Below are 22,304 nucleotides of genomic sequence, written 5' to 3' on the forward strand. Positions count from 1 at the left end.
TAATGCTGTATTTAAATAACTCGAGTTAACTGCACATCTCGCTGGAATGCGACTCTCCCTCGCATTCAACCGACACCTCGCGTTCGCCTCGTCCATATCAAGCGGCGATGTGACGTCACGGCTGCCAGGTGCGCAGTTAGCTCGACCGACTAAGTCTATTGATTTAGTATAGATCGTTTCATCCACGAAGACGCGCCCCACCATTCTTCCACTAATGTTTGAGTGTTATCGGTACACGCCGAATCATCCATGAGTGCACACGCACACTATAATAATGACGCTCGGATTGCTCGGATCAAACTCCCCGCACCCCGCGCGACAGAGACCAAAAATTGGTAGGGCGCGTCTTCGTGGATGAAACGAAAATCATCAAGTACCTTTGCTTTAATATTTCGTAATTCTTTCAGATTATTGTCCAAAGATTTATGTAAGAAGTAACTGTGAAGTTTCCGAAGCACACGACTGCTGATTCAGTTTACGCTTGACGTGTAATGGCAGAAAGGAAAAAGTGAGTAATCAGTACCCTGGGCACGAATAACTCTAGTAATCGTATATTGAGTATTGAGTATTAATCGTATTCCTTGTACAACCGGCTCTGTTTTGTTTTAAAAACAACCTACCATACGTTAACGAGAACGATGTTTATTCGTGCCCCAAGTACCTGAAAAGTGTCTCTAAAACTGCATTAATTTTTTTATTTTTATTTATTTAACAACTTAAAGACAGTTACATTAAGACAAATAGGTACTAATAAAAAATAAACCTCCTCCTTTTTTAAATTTGGTTAAAAAATACAAGTGTTTGACTACTATTTTGTTTTTTCTTACAATATAAAAAAAAATGAATAATCTATTCTCCTAAATTGTTTTGGCCAAAACATTTATGCTCTCTTTTTTTTCTCTAATTTATTTTTAGTTTTTTAACCAACCTTTTTGTCCTATAGGCCCAAAATCGCTTAAAAGGGCTTTTTTTCTGCACACAAAATGGCGTCGAGACAGAGTACAGCACCGGACCCAAAATCTAGACAAAGCGTGGTACCAGGCGCCGAGAAATCTAGAAAATTTACGTGAGTGTGCTTTTTTTGTTTATTTTTTGTATTTTTTCTTTCGTTTGTAGGATAAATAATGCCTAAGCCGAGTGGTTACGCTGGAGAACGATACCCGGACAAAGACAAGGCTCTGGTGTAAGTTTTTTTTATATTTTTAAATACACTGGTCATCACAAAAATCGACCCTCCCGCGACAAGCACTTTCAAACGTATGCATCCCCACTTCCCACCAATGTTGGCACCATTTAAAAGCCTAGTTCTAAACTTCATTTCATTAAAGGAAAGGTTTTTACCCCAAAAATGTGTCTGTAGAAGAATCCAGAGTCACTTCTTCAAAAAATAGGTAGTTACGCTTTTGCCAACTTTCTTTTATGGCTATAAAACTGTTAAGTTGGGATTAATCGCTATCCATCTGTTAAAGAGGACACGTGCGATCATTAGTTGGTTTTATAACCATAAAAATTGGTCTAATTGATCCCAGAGGTGAGCCCAAAGTGAGGTCTTTTTTCAAGTCACATTTATTGTACATCGCGATAATGTTAATCGTTTATTAAGAAATTAAATGTGTTTTTCTTTAAGGATATTTATTGGGCTTTCAATAATAACACCAATATTGTTGGGGCACCATGATTGTGTCAGTAGAAACGAGTTTTCCTGTAAAACGTAGGTGGGCCGATTTTTGTGATGACCAGTATATTATATCTTTAAAAACGAAACGTCACTGACTCACGAAATCTCAGAAACGACAATTTTATTGCTAGAAGTCTCAAATTTTGTATGGGGGTTCCTTTTAGAACGTAGGTGCTGACTAAGAACGGATTTTTACGAAACTCCACGATAGTGTAAAATGGGATCCACGCGTACTAAGTCGCGGGCGGCCGCTAGTTATTACTATACTGCTGCGCTAACTGCGCACCTCGCTAGAATGCGACACTCACTCACGCGTTCGCCCCGTCCGTACCAGAGCGGCGATGTGACGTCACGGCCGTCAAGTGCGCAGTTAACTTGATTGGATTGTGCACTATTTGCAATAAAAAGCTTAACTATTTCCGCAAAGTTCTTCAGAAGTGAGATGGGTGTCAGTTTTCATTCTCTCTCCCTCTCTTTCACACTCTTTCTCATAGTGTTCAGGGAGCAAATCGAAGGAGAAATTATGCGACCTGGCCTCCCCAACCCGTCTGGCCAGCGTGGGGAGTGTAGGCCAAATCCTTCATTTGCCTCTGGTAAATTAGAAAAACGTCCTCTTGTAGTGGGGACTAAATGACCTGATGATGATATGAAAAACTTGACTTGACCTTCACTGGTTAGGTTTTTATTGGCGGTCAAGCTGTAGATCCTGGCTACACAGGAGTTGCAGCGGTGGGAACAAGCGATAAAAATTTTTTTGCTGATTCTTATGTAGGTATCGTTCAGCCAAATGACGTTCAAAGGCCTCCCCCAAGGTTTTCCACAATGAACGGTCCTGCGCTGCCCGCATCCAGGCTTCTGCCGCAACCTTCACCAGATCGTCGGTCCACCTAGTAGGAAGCCTGCCCACGCTACGTCTTCCAGCCAGTGGTCGCCACTCGAGAACTTTTCTGCCCCAACGGCCATCGTCTCTACGAGCTATGTGCGATATTTGCTGATTATGATGATGATTTTTACAGCATATCAGCCGGAGGTGACACCGGTCATGAGAAGAAGGAGGAAAAAGAACCTAAAGATAAAGAGCATAAGGATAAAGATAAAGATAAGGATCATAAAGATAAGAAGAAGGATGATAAATCCAAGAGGGTGCTCGTTGAAATGGCTGAGGCGGAGGATGAGATCGTGAAGACACCTTCGCAGATTGCGAGAGAGTAAGTAAACGAGGCATTATTTTGAACTTTGTTGTATTCTGTTAAAGTCCTAAATAAGTGAACCTGCTCTGATCCGGCTAAGGTAAATCAGGTATACAGGTGGAAATTCCAGTTCAGAGTATAAAGATTTTCGTAGGTTTAATCACGTTGGCATTATAAGTTCTTAATTGCGTGTAAAACCTAGTACACATAATTTCGATGTCGTCACAGCAATATAACTCTTAGCCAGTTTGCTGTACATTATTCCACCTTAGGTGGATCGATGGAATCATAAGTAAAATTTCTTGACTTCAGTCAAATAACTCTATCCATCATTCCAAGCTAAATATTTTTTTCACTAAAGAAGAGACGAGATGAAAGGATCGAGCGACCACTAGAATTTCGTTAACGTCTCGTTTCCACTCAACTTCAATTGGAATGGTTAAGTATGGTTCTTCTATGCTTTGGTGAAAAGCTCCTAACCTGCCTAACCTCGCTATGCCATTCGTCTCCGCACACCACTCTGTGTCTCCATTTTGTTATGCAATAGATAGGACTCCAACTGAACAGTAGACAGGACATCAGCCTGCTAAAACTGCATAAAATGCTGCAGTGCATAAATGGCAATGCCAGATTTTGTATGGACGGTGGCGTCTTTTTTTTTTCGCGCGACCATCGACCAAACTTTGTTTTTTGATTAAAAAATAGTGTAATAAACCAAACTTACTATGACATGTATACCTCTAAACTCAGTCTGAACTGAGTTACGAGCGTTAGAAGTTTGATGATTTACATACTAGATTTGCTTTTTGCGCGCAAGTTTTGTAAGAAATTGCAACAAAATATTGCGCAATTTTTTTATTGCGCTGATTCTGCTCCACACTGATGTCTGGAGCCTTTAATGGATGGTATTGCTTGTTTACACATACAATCTCACTATTTTGTTGCAATTTCTTACAAAACTTGCGCGCAAAAAGCAAATCTAGTATGTAAATCATCAAACTTCTAATGCTCGTAACTCAGTTCAGACTGAGTTTAGAGGTATACATGTCATAGTAAGTTTGGTTTATTACACTATTTTTTAATCAAAAAACAAAGTTTGGTCGATGGTCGCGCGAAAAAAAAAAGACGCCACCGTCCATACAAAATCTGGCATTGCCATTTATGCACTGCAGCATTTTATGCAGTTTTAGCAGGCTGATGTCCTGTCTACTGTTCAGTTGGAGTCNTTTTGTATCTAAAAAACATTATTTGGTCGATGGCCGCGCGAAAAAAAAAGACGCCAATTTCCGGCATTGTCTTTTGTGTACCAGGGAAGCAGAATACCGCGCGCAACTCCGCAAGCAGCGCTTCAAGCGGCGATGGCCGGAGATCACCAAGGTGAAGATCCGGACGAGGCCCTGGCACCCGCCACCGCCACCGCAGAGGATGCCGGCTATAGTAAGTAGTTGCTACCCCTTGGTCAAACAAGTACCTAATTATAGATCGTTTCATCCAGGAAGACGCGCCCCACCAATTTTTAGTCTCGGTCGCGCGGGGTGCGGGGAGTTTGATCTGAGCAATCCATCCAGTCATTATTGTAGTGTGCGTGTGCACTCATGGATGATTTAGCGTGCAGGTACCGACACTCAAACATTAGCGGAAGAATGGTGGGGCGCGTCATCGTGGATGAAACGATCTATACCTAATTAGGTACGAAGTTGCATTGAAATTCGTTGAAATTCCGCGTGACGTCACAAAGTGCAACACTTTTAAAAAGCACTCCTTGACGTCACGGAACTTTAACGCGCTTTATCTCTTAAAATTTTCATTACTTTGAAAAAGTGAAATATACGTGTCGAGTATTTTTTCGATAAGTTAACTGACGGACTAACGCCCGTATTCACAAACGCTGCTTGTTTAAGTAAAGCAGCAAATCGAACGCACAGCGTTGAATAGAGCTCTGTGATTGGTTCGTATGTCACCCTGTGCGGCCACGCGTACTTTAAGAGCGCTTTCACATTAGAGCGTTAGTAGCGCGACAGCAGCGCGGCAGCGGCGGTTTTATAATGTGAAGTCAGGCATCCGCTGTCACATAGTATGAAATTTTCAGCAGCGCGTCTGTCGCGCTTAGGGTACCGGGTCCAAAAACACAAAAGCCGGACTCTGTGCTGCGTTAGCGTCACCGCGGCAGCCAAATAAAAAGCCTAATAAAAGCCGGACAGGCCGGACAAGACAATATTTGGCCGGACAAGTCCCTAAAAAGCCAAACATGTCCTGCCAACCCCAGTCGCGCTGCTAAATACCCAACATCCCTATTATCTGACAGCCAGTTTGTTGCGATTTGACCATGCATTTCACCATAGACTATAGACATCCCCGAGATGAAGTTCCGGCGTTGGGTGCCGCCGTACCGCCGCCGCCGGCGGCCGCGACCGAAGAGGCAGCGGATCCCTCTCGAAGAGGTCACGCAGCCTTTGTACGAGTGTGCTAAGTTGAGGAAGGTGAGTTCAAACTCCTTACTTTAAACAGTTTTTATGTAGAAAAAAAAATGCGTTTCAAAAACCCATCTTAAATAATTTTATTATTCTCTAGATTTGACTCTCAGCTACGTCATTAGCTCTTCTTTTCGGTTTAAAAAGTACACCACTCGTAAATTAGACAATTTCTGAGAATATTTGAGCTTCATCAAACTAAATCCAAATGCTGAAACTAAAGTCAAATGCTAAATAAACCAAAGTCAAATGTTGAATCTCAAATCAAATGCTGAAACTAGAATCAAAATTTATGCTGAAACTAGAATCAAATGCTGAAAGTAGAATCAAATGGCAGAAACTTAGATGCAACTCAAAAGTAACTAGCAGTTGCAGTTTCATTGCAGTTGCGTTTCACCGTCTGTTCTGGGCCTAATGCTGAAACTAAACTCTAAGGCCCAGAACAGACGGTGAAACGCAACTTCAACGAAACTGCAACTTTCTGATGATTCTGATAAATGAAACTGAAACTGAAAGTTTCAAACTGGTCGCGTCATGTGTGGTCTCTCAACGGACGCTATGGCAGAAACTTAGATGCAACTCAAAAGTAACTAGCAGTTGCAGTTGCGTTTCACCGTGTGTTTTGGGCCTAATGCTGAAACTAAAGTGTGTTTCAGATCTGGCACAACTTCTGCCAAGTGGAGAAGAACAAGATGATCATACAAGGGAGCATCGCCTGCAACTCCAAGAAGTATTCTTCTACTGCTTGCGGTTCGTTAACATAACTTATAACTCCTCCTATGTTCTTCTGATTAATTTCGTTGCGGGTCCAATGACAGTTTAACTTTCCCCCGAGACAAACTTGATCTTCACTGGTTGGGTTATTGGCGGTCAAGCTGTAGATCCTGGCTACACAGGAGTTGCAGCGGTGGGAACGAGAGGTGGGAATAGTCCCGTTAGTGAAGTTACAAGGTACTTTTTGCGCCTAACTCAGTCAGTGCATGAGGTATGGGAGCGGCATGGGAGGGGTGACAATGACATATCGTCGGCTGATTGCAAGAAGTCATTAACTAGCAGAAACATGATTTCGAGAAATAGCTTAATGAAGTTTGGAGAGAAAAAAGCCATTTAAAAAAATATATAATAGGTAGCGCCGCAATGAAAATGCCGATACATAAAAATAAGTCTTAGTAAAAATTTTTAGTCACTGGCATTTCAAAATAACGTACACAGTATTTAAAAAAAATCAAAATATGAAGTTATAGCCTGACCAGGTACATAAAAACCCTCGCCATGTTGCGGAAAACTAATGGTACTAATTTCTTTTAATGGCAACAGTAACTGAAAACTTCATTGACATGTCACCTTGCATGTCAGTCTATTGCTGTCAAAGTGTAAACAAACTTTATTTTAAATGTGCGCNTAGCCGTTTACCTTACGACTGTACTCAGTGTTGCACTATCAAATGCAATTGACGCGCCTCTATGCCAGGGTTTTTATGTTCCTGGTCAGGCTATAATGTCTTTTGACTGATGGCCAACTATAACAAACCAAGAAGTAATTACTTTTTACTTTATCGGATTACCGTGATACATATGTTAAATCAAGTTAAATTACGTTCAAAATAATATATATCTTCTGGGTCACATTCTAAACAAAAAATTCAGAAACAGTGCAGTGTGGATGACATAGAAAAGACAACACACGAGATGACGTTTTCTTCATGAAAATTTTCGCAACTACAGATGATATAATTTTGTAAATCTGTAGCTACGAATTCTTACATAACCGATGCTAATTGCTAGATAAAAATAGGGTATACACGAGCACGAAATAATCCTCCCTCAGACACTACCGTGTAGAAAATTTTCATGAAGATTACATCTCGTGTGTTGTCGCAAAATTTTCGCAACTACAGATGATATAATTTTGTAAATCACTAGCTACGAATTCTTACATAACCGATGCTAATTGCTAGATAAAAATACGGTATACACGAGCACAAAATAATCCTCCCTCAGACACTACCGTGTAGAAAATGTTCATGGAGAAAACATCTCATGTGTTGTCTTTTCTATGTCATCCACACTGCACTGTCTCTGTTGGCAAGATTAAGAAGAGGTGCAGCAAACGCAGTTAAGGAACGGCTGGGATGAACAAGGATAGGCGCATTATAAATCTTTATTAAGTTCTGGCAGTTAGTCAAAACAGTGTGTGTATCGACTATGTTACGACACAAAATCATTAATGGACAATAATTACTTTAATGCTATAAAAATTGACGAAACTGTATTTATCAAGTTTTACAAAAATAAATCTTCCAAAGTACGGCAGATATCCATTTACTGATTCTTGCATAATATAGTATAAGTCGCGGCCAATATCGCCATGCTAGTATGGACACTTAATGACTTTTTGTAGTTATTGACTTCTTGCAATCAGCCGACGATATATTATTATAACGTGACAGAGCATACACCTGAAGGAGATCCAAAAGTCTCGCTGACATTTGACCGTCACAAAACACCCTCCCGTGCCTCAGGCACTGACTGAGTTGAGCGCTAGACCTATAGCTTAAAAAGTACACAAATAATCCTCCTACCCGATGGACAAATCTATTTCTAAAAAGTTCTGGATACAAATGACGCCCATCCATGACTGTTTGTGGAATTGTGGATGACAATGATTAGTGTTCACACTCCACACACTGAACACAACCAAAAAAATAACTATTTACATAAAAACTTGTTTTAAAAATATCTTCTTTATTACCATCCAGGGTCTCAAACCGGCTGTATAGCGGTCATATGCCGCGCTCTTCTGGAGGAGAAGACTCCAGCACAGTTGAATAGACGGGACGTAGACGACATCATTCTGACCGGCGACCGGTACTACAAGCAGTGCTTGCTGGCTATGAAGTGCTATAAAGGTAAGACATTGCTAAAAATGCTATTTTAGGACTAAACTTCCTACTGCGAGAATGCATGCCTGCAAGCTTAATTTTTTCAGATAGTACTGGTGTTGTCTTTATAACAGGTTTTCAAAAGTGTTGGTATACCAACTCTCCATTAAGCTTACTCCTCATTATGCTGATTCCCATATTCCTAACTAAACATTGTTTTACCCGCCATACTAACATATCACTGTGCTAAGTGCTAACTCCTCACTGTTAACTTCCCCACTATGCTACCTCCCTATTTTGTAAACCCATTTTTTCTAGCTTCTAGATTCCTATTTAGAGCAAAAGGAGAATCAAAATGGTAGGGTATCCAAGTGTAAAAGCTTTCTTGTGGTCCTGTTGGGAGGACAAAGCAGAGGCATCTATCGGGGGACAATCAGGAGTTAAACGATTATCACACTGCGCCGCGCTCCGCCGCGGTACGCGGGACGACAGATTTAATCATTGTATGAAAGTACCTCAGTTTGTATAGAAAACACGCGCGGCACAACACACTGACAACGCGTCCGCGCGCGGGATTCTTTAATGAAATCACGCGGACCGTGGCGCAGCGTGATTAGTCAAGCGGTTCGGAGGAACCACGAGTAAAAAGCGAATTCCTTTTTGGTCCCCCTTGAGGGACAACACAATTCAGAAGGTACTCATCTTCACTGATTGGGTTTAATTAAAAGCCAAGCTGTAAATCCTGGCTGCACAGGAGTTGCAGCGGTGGGAAAGAGAGGCGGGATAAGTCCCGTTAAGTCAGAGGCTAATAAAACCCACTAAAAATGTGTCTTTAAAAGTTAAAGGCTACAAGTGCTAGGAGTTTCAAATTTTGCATGGGGATTTCTTTTAGAACGTGCTCACTAAGACGGGATTTTGCAAAATTCAACCTAAGGGGGTAAAACGGGATCCACGCGTACGAAGTCGCGGGCGGCTGCTAGTATCAATATATTTTATGTATTCTCCAGGGAAACCAGCCCTCCAACTTAACCAGCTCTTGACGTCGTTCTTCCTGCATGACACTAAGTACACCGTCAAGATGCTGGAGACAGACAAAGGACTGTTGGCGAAGCACCCGGACAATATACAAGCTGAGCCGGACTTGATGTCGTAAGTAACAAAAATTTTGTAAAATAAAGTAGGACTGAGGTCTTCTAACAACATAGGAGAAGAGTCCAAAATAATTCCTATGTCCAAAAAGAATTTGTGAAAGATAGTTTCATCCACAAAGACGTGCCCCACCATTCTTCCGCTAATGTTTGAGTGTTATCGGTACACGCTAAATCATCCATGAGTGCACACGCACATTACAATAATGCCGCTCGGATTTCTCGAATCAAACTCCCCGCACCCCGCGCGACATGACCAAAAATTGGTGGGGCGCGTCCGAGTTGATGAAAATGATCTATGCTGAGGTCTTCTAACAACCTAACAAACATAGGTAGATACGTTAATTATAGTATTTTTATCCAGTGTAATAATGTAGTTCCTAACAACCTAGGAAAAGAGTCGAAAATAATTTCCATGTCCAAAAAGCATTAAATTGTAGTATGTAGCTCTTACATACTACAATTATACAAGCATAGCATACCTACGCTACTTGTAGCATCGGCGATCAGCGATTTAGCTGCTTTTAGCAGAGTGGGCAGGCCTCCCACTAGGTGGACCGACGATCAGGTGAAGGTCGCGAGAGGTGCCTGGATGCAAGCGGAGCAGGACCGGCCTTTGTGAAAATCCTTGGAGGAGGCCTTTGTCCAGCAGTGGTCGTCTTTCGGCTGAAACGACGACGACGACCTACTAACTTATTATTTATGATTATTTCTTACCCAGAATGATGGAGAAGAGAGCCGGTACCACCTATATGACGATTCTCTCTATCGGAGGGACGAGGCATTTTCTAATGTGGGGACACCCGCCTCCGCCGGAGGCTGGGTCCCAGGTCAAGACCGTCTGCTACATCTTTGACCCACACTCGCTGAATCAGAACGGACAGCCGGACGCTTTGTAAGTCTATCATCATCATCATCATTTCAGCCATAGGACGTCCACTGCTGAACATAGGCCTCCCCCAATGCTTTCCACGTTCACCACCTACAAGGTGGACTTATTTATTTTTATTTTTATTTATACTTCAGCACACAAAGTAACAAATGCACTGTGGCGGACTTAATGCCGGATGGCATTCTCTGCCAGTCAACCACGGGTCATGCAGAAAGAGTAAGGCGGTGCAAAAAATTTACATTTTTTTATAATAAACCTACTTACATAAGATTACATAAAATAAATAACATAATACAAATAAATATAATAGACATACACATAAATACATAAACATAATAATAATATAGACTACTTACTTACGACATCGTAAAGGTAGCAGGGAAGCGCTGGACGCAGGCCGCTATCAATCGATCAACGTAAGTCTATTACTTATCTTTAGTGTTTGGTGCAGGCCTCCCACTCAGTGGACCGACGATCTGGTCAAGGTCGCGGGAGGTGCCTGAATGCGAGCGGCGCAGGACCGGTCTTTGTGGAAATCCTTGGGAGAGGCCTTTGTCCAGCAGTGGACGTCTTTCGGCTGAAACAAACGAATGTTTGGTGCATCAGTACCACACCAGAAACCAGAAGTACTCGTTTCAACGTCATAAACCCGTAGTCCACTGTTGGATAAAGATCTCCCCCAAGGATTTTACAGCAACTGGTCCTACGCTGCTCGTATCCAGGAGCGCTCCTTGAATCAGTAGACCATTCAATTTCATACCAAAACATTAATTCTGTTGAATTTTTCAATTTCGGATTGGCAAAAATACGAGAGGGATACCTACCACACGCATAAGTAGTGACGAAATATAGATTTTTTGGTTCGAGACTACTGGTTCCTGCCACCTTAGTCAAGTTGTAAAACTTAAAACTCCATACAGAAAACGTTGGAGCGAAGGCCTTTAAAAATTACAACTGTCACATCTTTCCACTTGTCTATGGGGGCTGGTTTGGCACTGGACTGGTACACCCACACTATTTAGTATGACATTCTAAGCGGTACGAGTTTGCAAAGTCGGCTAGTATATTAAATATGATTTTGCTTCAGGTGTGGTGCAGGAGCCTTCCTCAGATACGCTGGAATCACTTCGTTCGTGCTGGACTTCTTGGCAAACTACGGGGACTTGGATTCTGCGAAGAAGGGCACGCCGAAACCTTACATCACCCTCACTAATATTGATGTAAGTTTTACATCACTTGTAGCGATTAGCTAATAAATATTCTTTACAGAAGGGACTTAGCATGGCAGCAATCGCTTTATTTATTCGTTACCAAAACGTTGATAAGATACAATCTTATTCCAATTGTAACAAAGAGGTGTTGCCAACTTTTTGGCTACTTTGGGTGTCACGAACTATTTGACGCTGGCTATACAACGCGACGCGAAACGCCGCCTTGGAGCTTGCTTATATTGCAAGTTGCTGATCAAGTAACACACGCACAATAAAAATCGGGTAAAAGACAGCGCGGCTTTAAATCTAAACAACATCTTTAGATGCTCATCTTCTTCCAAATCCAGGTGGTCCAAAAAGAACCGCTGATCCGCGAACCCAACTACGAGCTTGACTTGAAAGCGCTCAAGATCCACTGCAAGAGCGAGTGGGACAGCATCAACATTAACGCGCTTATCGAAAAGAAGCTCAAGGAGGTTCGTATCTACGCGACGGCTTGTTCCGTTTATCCACCCTTATAAGGTCATAGCAGACTTATCAACTCAGAAAGGGATCAACGTCTTTAGCGCTGTCAACCGCGAGGCGTTTGTGTTACGGTGCAGATAAGTGTGCGTTGCAGTATGGAGTTTCATACAAAGAATATTGACCGCCTCGAGTTGATACGGTTACGATCAGTTTCCGGCTTGATAAGTGGCTACGTCCTTTAATCTACTAAAACCCGATGGTGTCCACCTCCGCGAGTTTACTTGGTAATTTGTCCGTGGCTACCTCTTAGGCTTTGGCTTGCTCGCCCTTTGGTGGATACTAGGGCTTGCAATATCGGATAGTTTTCAACTCCGGAACTGATTTCCGATATTGGGCACTCAACTCCGGAATTCCGGTTCTAGTTCCGGAGTTGGTTAAAAAAAGAAAGCGCCTACCGACAAACACGTACACGTATGTGGCCTCCACTTTAGAACCTTGCCCCATCGGCCGTCTGTTCTACGTACTATGTGCCCTGCCCATTGCCACTTTAGCTTGGTAATCCGATCGCTATATGTCAGGCAACTTTAGTTCGTTTACGAATCTCCTCATTTCTGGTTCGATCTCGAAAAGAAACACCGAGCATAGCACTCTCCATACCATGGTGTGCAACTTTGAGCTTAAGTAAGAGGCCTTATAGTAAGAGGCCACGTTTCCGAACCGTGTGTCATCACTACTGGTAACACACACTGATTGTAGACTTTCGTCTTTAGGCGCTGAAGTGTTTTGGTCGAAAAGATGTTATGTAGTTTCCCGAACGCTGCCCAGCCGAGTTGAATTCGACGTATTATTACATCTCCCTGCCTCACAACTCGCTGCAGAGGAATCGCAGAGGAATCGCCCTCGTGTTCAGCCAGGCTCAAAGACCTTCTCATAGTCTAAGAACGCCAAGCATATAGGCAAGTTAGACTCTTCAGTCTTCTGTATAACCTGCCGTAGCGTATAGATGCGGTATATGGTAGTGTAAACGTTTCGATAACTGGCTTCCTCGAGAGACTATAAGTCATCGAACCTACGCGCGAGACTATTCGTGATGGCTCTCAAAAACAGAGTCAGAACCCAGATGGGTCTGTAATTCTTTAATAAGGCTTTTACCCCTTTCTTAAAGAAAAACACCACCAAGCATTTGTTCCGTGCCTCTGGCATTATTCCCTGGAGTAAGACGGAGTTACAGTCTATGAAGGACTTTCAGTATCGGCTTATCACCTGCCGCGTTCAGAAGTTCCGAGGTAATTCCGTCATCACCCGGTGCCTTGTTGTTCTTTAGCTGTTTGAGAGCCATCCTAATCACGTAAGGGCTGATGTCCGGCTAATCTTCGGTATAGTGTCGCGTTAGCTTAGCTGTTGGAACTGTCCTGTGGCTGAGCTATTAACAGGTTTTACTCTATCATCCGCTCTCTTCAGCTGGCTTCGCCCATTAGAGTTGACTCTAGCGAACATTTTGGAGCTTTGGTTTCGCCCTATTGCCTCTTTAATGTTACCTATTACTAATAAAGTTACATATCTCAAGGACTTCCTTATCTAAGAACCTATTTTGATACTTAAACGTTTTGAAAATTTAAAATAATTTATGAAAAATTTCAATATCGGAATACGATATTGGCTTCAGTTCCGGAATTGAAATATCGGTAAAAATGTATCCGAAATTCCGGAGTTACGAAATTCTGGAATTCCGGTATTCAAGCCCTAGTGGATACTGGAATTCCGCTTCCGCTCCCATAAACCCCGCTAAACGCTAGACCTTTAGATAATCTCTTACTATCCCTACTACAAGTTTTTTTTATTATTTTTAGGGTAAATCTAAGCCTTGTTGCTCCAAGACCTTGAAGTAGCATGTTCCCAAAATTCCAAGGCACTTTGTTTATGTAGGTACCCTTGACTTTTTCATTTTAATCCATCGTAAAATTTTCATTCGCGACTGCACATCAGGCTATTCATATTTGTTTTAAAATCAACTTCGTTAAAATTACATTAGATGCCACAATCTTTAGCTTGAATCTTCCTAAATATACTAAACAATTAATGACAGTTAACTTTCCCCCGGGACAAACTTGACCTTCACTGTTTGGGTTATTGGTGGTCAAGCTGTAGATCCTGACTACATAAGAGTTGCAGTGGTAGGAACAAGTGGTGGGAATAGTCCTATATCTAATTATACTGCTTTTTTGAAGGTGTTTATAAAATTTTCAGGGCCAATACCCGCAATGTTCTCTGAGTGCTGTCAGTCTAGCCACATCGAGGGCCACTTCAAGGAAGAAGGTCAGGGACTTCTACCAGAAGACTCCGAAGGAGGTAAGGCCATTACAGCTACAGTGTTTTAATGCATTTTAACTGTTCGTAATACCTCGAATAAGTGAATGTTTGCGGTCAGTTTGAAGCTGTAACAATCAAGTTTCTATACTAACATAATCAATGATCCACTATGCTTTCCTGTTTTCATATTTTTGTTGCTAAATCAACCACAAAAAACCCAGCGTAGGACGTCCATCCACTACGTGGAGCGCCGACCTCATAATGATAGCAGGAAGGCGCTGGATGCAGGCCGCTACCAACGGGGCGATGTGGAAATCATTGGGGGAGGCCTATGTTCAGCAGTGGACGTGCTATGGCTGTAATGATGATGATGAAATCATCCATATAACAACTGCGGTGCCCCAGTTATCTAGATTCGTCAGTCTCCCATTCTTCTTCTCCCGTTCTTTTGATTAATTTCGTTGCGGCTCCAATGACAGTTTAACTTTCCCCCGGGACAAACTTGACCTTCACTGGTTGGGTTATTGGTGGTCAAGCTGTAGATCCTGGCTACAAAGGAGTTGCAGCGGTGGGAACGAGAGGTGGGAATAGTCCCGTTTATATCCTCCCTAAGTGTGGTATTCGATTGCAAAACTAACTAACTATCCTCCCATATCTTTGTAGCCTCCTCCTCAACTGCCAATGGCTCCAGAGAGGGCCCCACCGGCTCCAACCCAAGATCAGATCATGTCCATGAGGGGTGAGGACTTCTTCCTCTATTGCCCTCGGAGTGACGGACACAACTACGGCAGGTGAGTGTGGAATATACTGCATATATTTTTATTTATAGTCTGGTCTGTGAGCACGTAGAATTTTGTCCAATGACCCCAAGCTACCCATCCATATCGCTCGCAAGTAATTATGTTGCTGTCGCGCTCGCACACTCACTGCGGGCGGCCGGTCGCACAGTCGCGACAGCAATATAATTACTCGCGAGCGATAAGGATGATTGGGTAGCTTGGGGTCAATAGACAAAATTCTACGTACTCACAGACCAGGCTTTACATCAAGGAAGCTCTTGGCCTACACCTCGCCTGATGGAAAGTGATAATCGGGACGAGGGTGCAAAAACAATTTGCTAATAATCTTTATTTAAAAAAATGGATGTCTTTCGATTGTAAAAGATAGATTTTCTGTTAGCTATTTGCTCTTGAAATGCTTGAGAGAGACCTTAGTCCAGTAATCAACGCTTTCGAATACAAAAGATAAAGATAACCTCTCTTTTCCTCTTCACCAATCGAACAGAGACGACATGATCCCCCGTCCGAAGTCGGAGACAGTCATCCACAGTCCGGTGGAGATCGCCAACAAGAACTACCACTCGCAGTTCCAACAGTTGGACGTGGAAAGGTGGATCATGAGGGCGACCAGGCACATGGCTAGCTACAGGTGAGTGCAGATGAAAACTGCTTTAACTTCGAACTCCTCCTATGTTTCTAATATCTTGAAGCCGGAAGACGTAGCGTGGGCAGGCCTCCCACTAGGTGGACCGACGATCTGGTGAAGGTCGCAGGAGGTGCCTGGATGCGAGCGGCGCAGGACCGGTCTTTGTGGAAATCCTTGGGGGATGCCTTTGTCCAGCAGTGGACGTCTTTCGGCTGAAACGAACGAAAGAACGAATCTAATTTCTCAAGATAGGGATCATCGGACCCACGACGCTTGATGGCTGACTGCTGATCTCTGAGCTACTTAGACATAGGGTAAACTCATTGAGATTTTCGCCAATAATAGACCAATGTTTTTTCATCAATCTTCTTTCTTCTCCTCATTCTTCTGATTAATTTCGTTGCGGGTCCAATGACAGTTTAACTTTTCCCCGGGACAACTTGACCTTCACTGGTTTATTTATTTATTTATTTAAAACTTATATGCACATAGAACGGTGTACATAAGGCGGACTTAATGCCTTTCGGCATTTTCTGGTTAGGTTGTTAGCAGTCAAGCTGTAGATCCTGGCTACACAGGAGTTGCAGCGGTGGAAACGAGAAGTAAGAATAGACCCGACAGTGGTGTGGATCAGAGGCAGGACCACAGGAAACATATTATGCTCATGTCATCTACATATTCATAAGGCAACATTTAGCCCGGTCAAGTGTTTAGAAATGCCACCTCTTCAAAGGATGTACCAAGCTTCCATCTTCAGGTACCAAACGTTCAAGTCATACACCGGAGTATCCTGCTGCGTGGCCGCACTAGCCATGCTGCGTCGTCTGCGGGCACGGGCCTGGAATGAAGATACCCTGGACGAGACCTTAGACGTGGGGTATAATTTGTACAGGGTCAGTATTCTGAGAGGATGAACCTGTAGCTTGTAGTTTTGCTGATTTTCAGCTGCGAATGTCAGAATCACCTGTTTGTGTGTTGTTTCTGTGCTTTCATCTATTTTTTTCCATTTTTTTCCATTAGTAAACCCATGCCGTCCCGTGCTTTCACTGGTTGACTTTCATTGGCGATCAAGCAGCAGATCCTGTCTGTACAGGAGTTACAGTAGTAGAATGGAAAGAACAGATTGGATAAGTCTCGCCTTTTCTTGGCTAGATCTTCTATCTATCTCCAAACCAAAATTATAAATAGGTTTCACGTTCTAAGCATAAAACTGTAGCAGACTTAGATACAAATTTTTGCTTATTTAGGTAGATATGGTATTTAGCCCATTCAAGAATCGATTGCTAGTAGATTTTCAATAACGTGTTGTCCGATCAGGAGTCCTTGGTGGAACGAGGTGGACCCATCAGGAGGCTGGTCCTCGGTGAGCTGAAGGAGACCTTCAGGATGAGAGACACGGAATACAAGCATAAGGTAAACATATTAAAATTACTTTATATTAGGAAACTATTTAAGCGACAAGGAAAAATTTCCGTGCTTTTAAGCGATTTTGTATTTGCTCATAAGATAGGCCCCCATAATTGATATTTATTGTCCGTGGTGCATAATCTTATCTTAAAGGTTTTAAACCTTTGTTTGTCACCTGTCATCCCCTTCGCAATGGAGGGAAGTCGAGCCTTAATTTCGAACTCCTCCTATGTTCTTCTGATTAATTTCGTTGCGGGTCCAATGACAGTTTAACTTTCCCCCGGGACAAACTTGACCTTCATTGGTTAGGTTTTTATGGCGGTCAAGCTGTAGATCCTGGCTACATAGGAGTTGCAGTGGTGGGAACGAGAGGTGGGAATAGTCCCGTAAAATATTGAAATATTTGACTCTTTCTTGGTGGGGAGATGAACACGGAACTAGCGTTCCTCGGATCTCGAGTCGGCCTGTCTGACGAGATCGTTGGTCTATTGGCGCTCAGTTTTTTTTAAATTCTCCATTTGCCTCTGGTAGAGAACTAGAGAGAGGGTGATCCAGGAGCCTTGAGGAACACCTCCTACAATCCTGTCTAGAAACGGCCGTTCTTTTAGAAAGTACGCTGTTCATCATTGGGTATCATCATTCAGCAGGAGCACAGCCCTCTCCAATTTACCAGAGGCAAATGGAAGATTAGGCTTACACTCCCCACGCAGGCCAGACTGGTTGTGAGCCTACTTCAAGTTTTGTACAGGCTTACTTTTAGCCTATGCGCAGACCATAGATTTTTTGTCGGCCGATAGTTTAGTTGGGCAGTTGATCAGAATGGACATGTATGGAAGTGCGCACATTACGCCGATTCAATTTGGCCGATTCTTCATACTATTCTAAATCGGGCACAACTATCGGCCAACTAAAAATCGATGGTCTGCACCTAGTCTTAGAACTACTAGTTTCTGTCAAACGCCTTTGAACCATCCAGTTTCATGGTAAAGGCTTCATAGCTTAGGATATTTTCCACTTAGGGTGTTTTTAATTACATTGTTTTACAGCTTCGTGGAATAGCGGTGTGGGGAAAACTGGTATCTGGAAACCCGAAGGTGTTGGATCTGTGTAGAGGTCTGGAGAATTTCTTCAAGGAGGCCGATTCAGGCGTTTTGCAAGTAAGTTCTTACGAACTATTTATATTATATTCTAACCCTGGGTTGCACCATCTTACTTTAACTATAAGGGCTAAATTTTACCGGGACACCATGGCGGCGCAACCAGTCGCCGCTACCACAGAATATTAATAAGTACAGAAGTTTTAATTCGCGAAGGTATTTAAAAAAATTTAGGCTCAATGTCATTAACAATATGGTGTAATTTAGCCTGTCTCAAGAGTCAAGCACCATTTTGTTGACAAACGTCAGTGATCGGCACTGCGCCGAAGCTATAGGGCTGACTTCGGTAAAATGATGTGACGTGAGGTGCCAAACTGCGGAAAATGGCGGAGGAAATATAGGATTTAGCATGAATTATCATGTTAATATTAACTACTTATTTACCTCTCAGTGTCTTGAGGCAACTTAAAAAAGTACATTCTGTGTTTTTGTTATTATTTAGGCAGTTAAATACTGCACAGTATTTAGTACACCATTTTCTTTATTTTCTTCCATCATACACAAAAATACGCGTGCGTGAGTCAATGTTCGCTCGTATGTGAGGCCTTGTCGAATAGTATCCTGTAGGTGGGCCATCGTGCGTGTTTTGTATTCGATGTAAACTCGCGGAGATGAACAGGCCTGCCGCTACCAACAAAATGTATACAGCTTTGCGCAACCAAACGGACACCAGGTGAGTAACTCTCTATAGAGCTGTATACATTTTGTTGGTAGCCGGCGACTGGTTGCGCCGCCATGGTGTCCCGGTGAAATATAGTCCTAAGTTTCAACCACACCAACGGTTGAAGCATAACAAACGTCACAAGACTGTCAATCTCCTTAAAAAAAACACCGGTTACATTTATAGTTATAGTTACTATTAAAGTAAGGTGGTGCAACTGAGGCTGGAGAAATCACATGACGGAAATCGGAGTGGATCAGAATTAAAATAATGTTTTTCCCGTTTTTCATAGATCCCAGGGGAATATGAAGTGGCCATCTGGAACGAAGGTGGCCGGTACTACATCTACCACCCGTGGCCTGCCGACCGCTATGGGTATAGGGTAAGTGGCTCAGCTCCAAATACAATATTATTTTCTTTTCAGAGTCAAAGTCATTGTCATCATTTTTATTTTTAGAGGTTCTGGTGTTACTGTTAAAGGGTAAGATTCAGCATGATGAAACAATGTTGGTTCCATCACAACGCAGTATCTTGACAAGAGAAAGATCATGGGATCTATTCTCACTAGAGAAAATGGACACTTTTTGTTACCGAAACGTCAAAGATCACAGAAAACAGAGTTGGTGTCAACTCAAGTGGAAGCTTCTGGAAACAAAAACAAAAATTGCCTATGTCTACGCAGAGATTTCATATTGATTGTATGAAAAAACAAATTTGCTGGTATGGTAACTTGCACGACCAAACAAGACTCAAGTTAGATTAAAACTAACATAGATCGAACATACGAATACCCTAGAATATATTCATAGGATCGACCTATGTTAGGAAGTTTAGGAACCGATACTTACTGACGTGGAAGAAAACAAGTCTTAGATTAACTTTTGATCTGCAACCTGCATTTATATCGTTAAAACTCCACCCAGGTGGGCCTCCGCGACGGCGGCAAAGCCTGCCTCATGTACTTCACGCGTATCAGCCGTCTCTGCGAACACTTTATGGAGAGCGCTTCGGATCTGAAGAGGAAGCCTTTCAGCATCTCTGATGTCAACGTGTTCGAACAGGGAGAGATGCCCGACCCGATGAATAAGATGAAGCGTGAGTGGTTTTTATGTACCATCATTAGGTCTTATTCCCGTAATCCCAAACGATGCTTGCCCAAGTGAAGCAGCAAATCGGACTCACATCGTTGAATAGAGCTCTGTGATTGGTTTGTGTGACCTTGTGCGTCCACGCGTGATACCTCTTAGTAATGTTTGTGAATTCGGGCGTTATTTTAGTTTCCTTTCTGACCTTCCTGTGAATGTCTTAAAAGGTGACTGCGATATTTAGTCTCTTCTGCAGAAGCAACACCAAGATCATCAGAACCAAATCAATTATTTGTGGGAAAAGTCCTTCCCTCCCCACGTGAGTCCTTACAAATTAAAGAAGGCTTCCTCGAAAACCTTTGGAAAACCTGAGGATCGTAAAATATATGGTATTTGTCCCTTAGTCGCCTCTTACGAACCCATGGGTAGAGTGGGGATGGTAGGACCATCCCCTAAACCACCCACCCAAATGGTCATTTAGCCTAGGCGCAGACCACCGACTTTTATTTGGCCGATAGTTGGGCCCGATTCTAATTTGTATGAAGAATTGACCGAGACGAGAATTGCGCACTTTCATACGTGTCCAATTCATACTAATTACTGATGACAGCCCGATCCAACTATTGGCCAACTAAAAATCGATTGTCTGCGCCTATGCTTAGTTGCTTACTCCTAATTCTTCCCACAGCCGTAGCCCCTAACCGCTGGGTGGTCCGTGGCCACTTCCACGAAGGCGACGAGAGGTTCCCTGAAGAACACCGCAACAGGCAGGCCACGCCGGCGTCCATCGCTGCTATAGCCATGGCGCATATCGTGGAGCCGGCCGCGTGGACCGCTGATGATATTGATGAGGTTTGATCACCATGTTCCCTATTATCATCATCATCATCATCTTCCTCGATTATATCATCACCATCATGCATGATTTCAGTCATGTTCTAGCTATAACGGTGAAAATTATGTAGCCACCAGCTTTGTGGGAAGATATTAAGATAGTCTGTTTTTTAAAACATCATCATCATCATGACCATCATAGTGATCTTCATCACTACCACCACCACCACCGTCATCATCATCATCGTCGTTATTGTCATCATCATAGTCATCATCGTCTCTAAGTATTATTTGATAACAAAAATAACTGCATCTCACTTATCATCAGGTGTAATTGCGGTCAAATACGTGGATTGTTCTGGATAAAAAATTAAATGGGAAATCTTACGTCTAACGTGCCTGAGGTATGGGAGCGGCACGAGAGGGGTGACATAGACATAATATTAGTAAAACGTGACAGAACATACAAATCATACAAATCTGAAATCTTGCTGACGTTTAACGTCTCAAAAACATACTCCGGTGCCATTCCCATACCTCAGACATTGAATAAGTTAAGCGCTTGACCTATAATATTAAAATTTTCTAAAACTTCATCACAGACCCTGATCCGAGGCGACATCCTCTACCAAAACACCATGGAGCACCTCGAACGCATGGGCATCAGCTTGGAACCGCCGAAGACCGAAGAGGAGGCTGGCGAAGAAGAGGAACAAGCACCTTCGGGCACCCTGGCCGCTGCGGATGTGCTGAACAGGTTCAAGATATCGGAGTATGATTGTATCGAGACTGAGGTCATGGACAGCGCTTTGAACGGTAAGTTGTTGGTCAAATCCATATTTAAACCTTCTTCTTATTCTATCAGCAGTATTTAAACTTGAAAGAGAAGAAAAAGACTTCCGAATTTTGTTTTCTAATTTGCGAAAACGTTCGTGAAAACAAAACCTAACCTGACAAAACTTTATGAAATGTAACTTTAAAAACCTATCTCTCGAACCAGAAAACCTTTATCTACTAATCAAAATCTGACTTCTTTTTGAAAACATCTAAAAACCTAAATCTAAAAACCAAACTGAAACCTAAATGTTGATAAACCATTGTGAAAACCTAAACCTAAAAAGTAAACTGAAAGCCGAATTTTGAAAATAAAACTTAATTCTAAAACCCTGTCTCTTCGAAAACATAATTATATCTTCGATCACCTGTCTCATCGAAAGCCCTTAAAACACCTTGCTTCTAAAACCTATCTCTTCCAACATTTGTAATGATATGGAAACCTGGTTCATCTAAAAAACCTAACTGAGGCTGGTGAGAAAGAGGAGCAGGCTCCATCGGGCACCCTGGCCGCTGCGGATGTGCTGAACAGGTTCAAGATATCGGAGTATGATTGTATCGAGACTGAGGTCATGGACAGCGCTTTGAATGGTGAGTTGATAGTTTCGAGTCTTTTATTTTATAACACGATATCCCAACGGTGAACAGGTGAAAC

At 42.5% G+C, this 22,304-nt stretch overlaps 1 protein-coding gene across 1 annotated transcript in view; it reads left to right on the forward strand.

The window, feature by feature from the left end:
• Positions 1 to 319: 319 nt before the first annotated feature.
• The window catches only part of LOC114364603 (uncharacterized), a 67,246-nt gene continuing 45,261 nt past the window's right edge, over positions 320 to 22,304 (forward strand). The window contains exons 1-21 of the mRNA XM_028320814.1: positions 320 to 508; positions 944 to 1,066; positions 2,695 to 2,886; positions 4,179 to 4,305; positions 5,211 to 5,348; positions 5,996 to 6,089; positions 8,098 to 8,247; positions 9,228 to 9,369; positions 10,090 to 10,263; positions 11,348 to 11,480; positions 11,819 to 11,947; positions 14,184 to 14,285; positions 14,910 to 15,037; positions 15,531 to 15,674; positions 16,429 to 16,564; positions 16,989 to 17,084; positions 18,125 to 18,235; positions 19,189 to 19,278; positions 19,820 to 19,991; positions 20,670 to 20,833; positions 21,418 to 21,631. Of these exons, the coding sequence (XP_028176615.1) occupies positions 984 to 1,066; positions 2,695 to 2,886; positions 4,179 to 4,305; positions 5,211 to 5,348; positions 5,996 to 6,089; positions 8,098 to 8,247; positions 9,228 to 9,369; positions 10,090 to 10,263; positions 11,348 to 11,480; positions 11,819 to 11,947; positions 14,184 to 14,285; positions 14,910 to 15,037; positions 15,531 to 15,674; positions 16,429 to 16,564; positions 16,989 to 17,084; positions 18,125 to 18,235; positions 19,189 to 19,278; positions 19,820 to 19,991; positions 20,670 to 20,833; positions 21,418 to 21,631 (2,719 nt within the window). The 5' untranslated portion in view covers positions 320 to 508; positions 944 to 983. The remainder of the gene's footprint in view (positions 509 to 943; positions 1,067 to 2,694; positions 2,887 to 4,178; positions 4,306 to 5,210; positions 5,349 to 5,995; positions 6,090 to 8,097; positions 8,248 to 9,227; positions 9,370 to 10,089; positions 10,264 to 11,347; positions 11,481 to 11,818; positions 11,948 to 14,183; positions 14,286 to 14,909; positions 15,038 to 15,530; positions 15,675 to 16,428; positions 16,565 to 16,988; positions 17,085 to 18,124; positions 18,236 to 19,188; positions 19,279 to 19,819; positions 19,992 to 20,669; positions 20,834 to 21,417; positions 21,632 to 22,304) is intronic.

Source organism: Ostrinia furnacalis, unplaced genomic scaffold (assembly GCF_004193835.3).
Source record: "Ostrinia furnacalis isolate ACB-3 unplaced genomic scaffold, ASM419383v2 OfSCF7454, whole genome shotgun sequence".
NCBI classification, from domain to species: domain Eukaryota; kingdom Metazoa; phylum Arthropoda; class Insecta; order Lepidoptera; family Crambidae; genus Ostrinia; species Ostrinia furnacalis.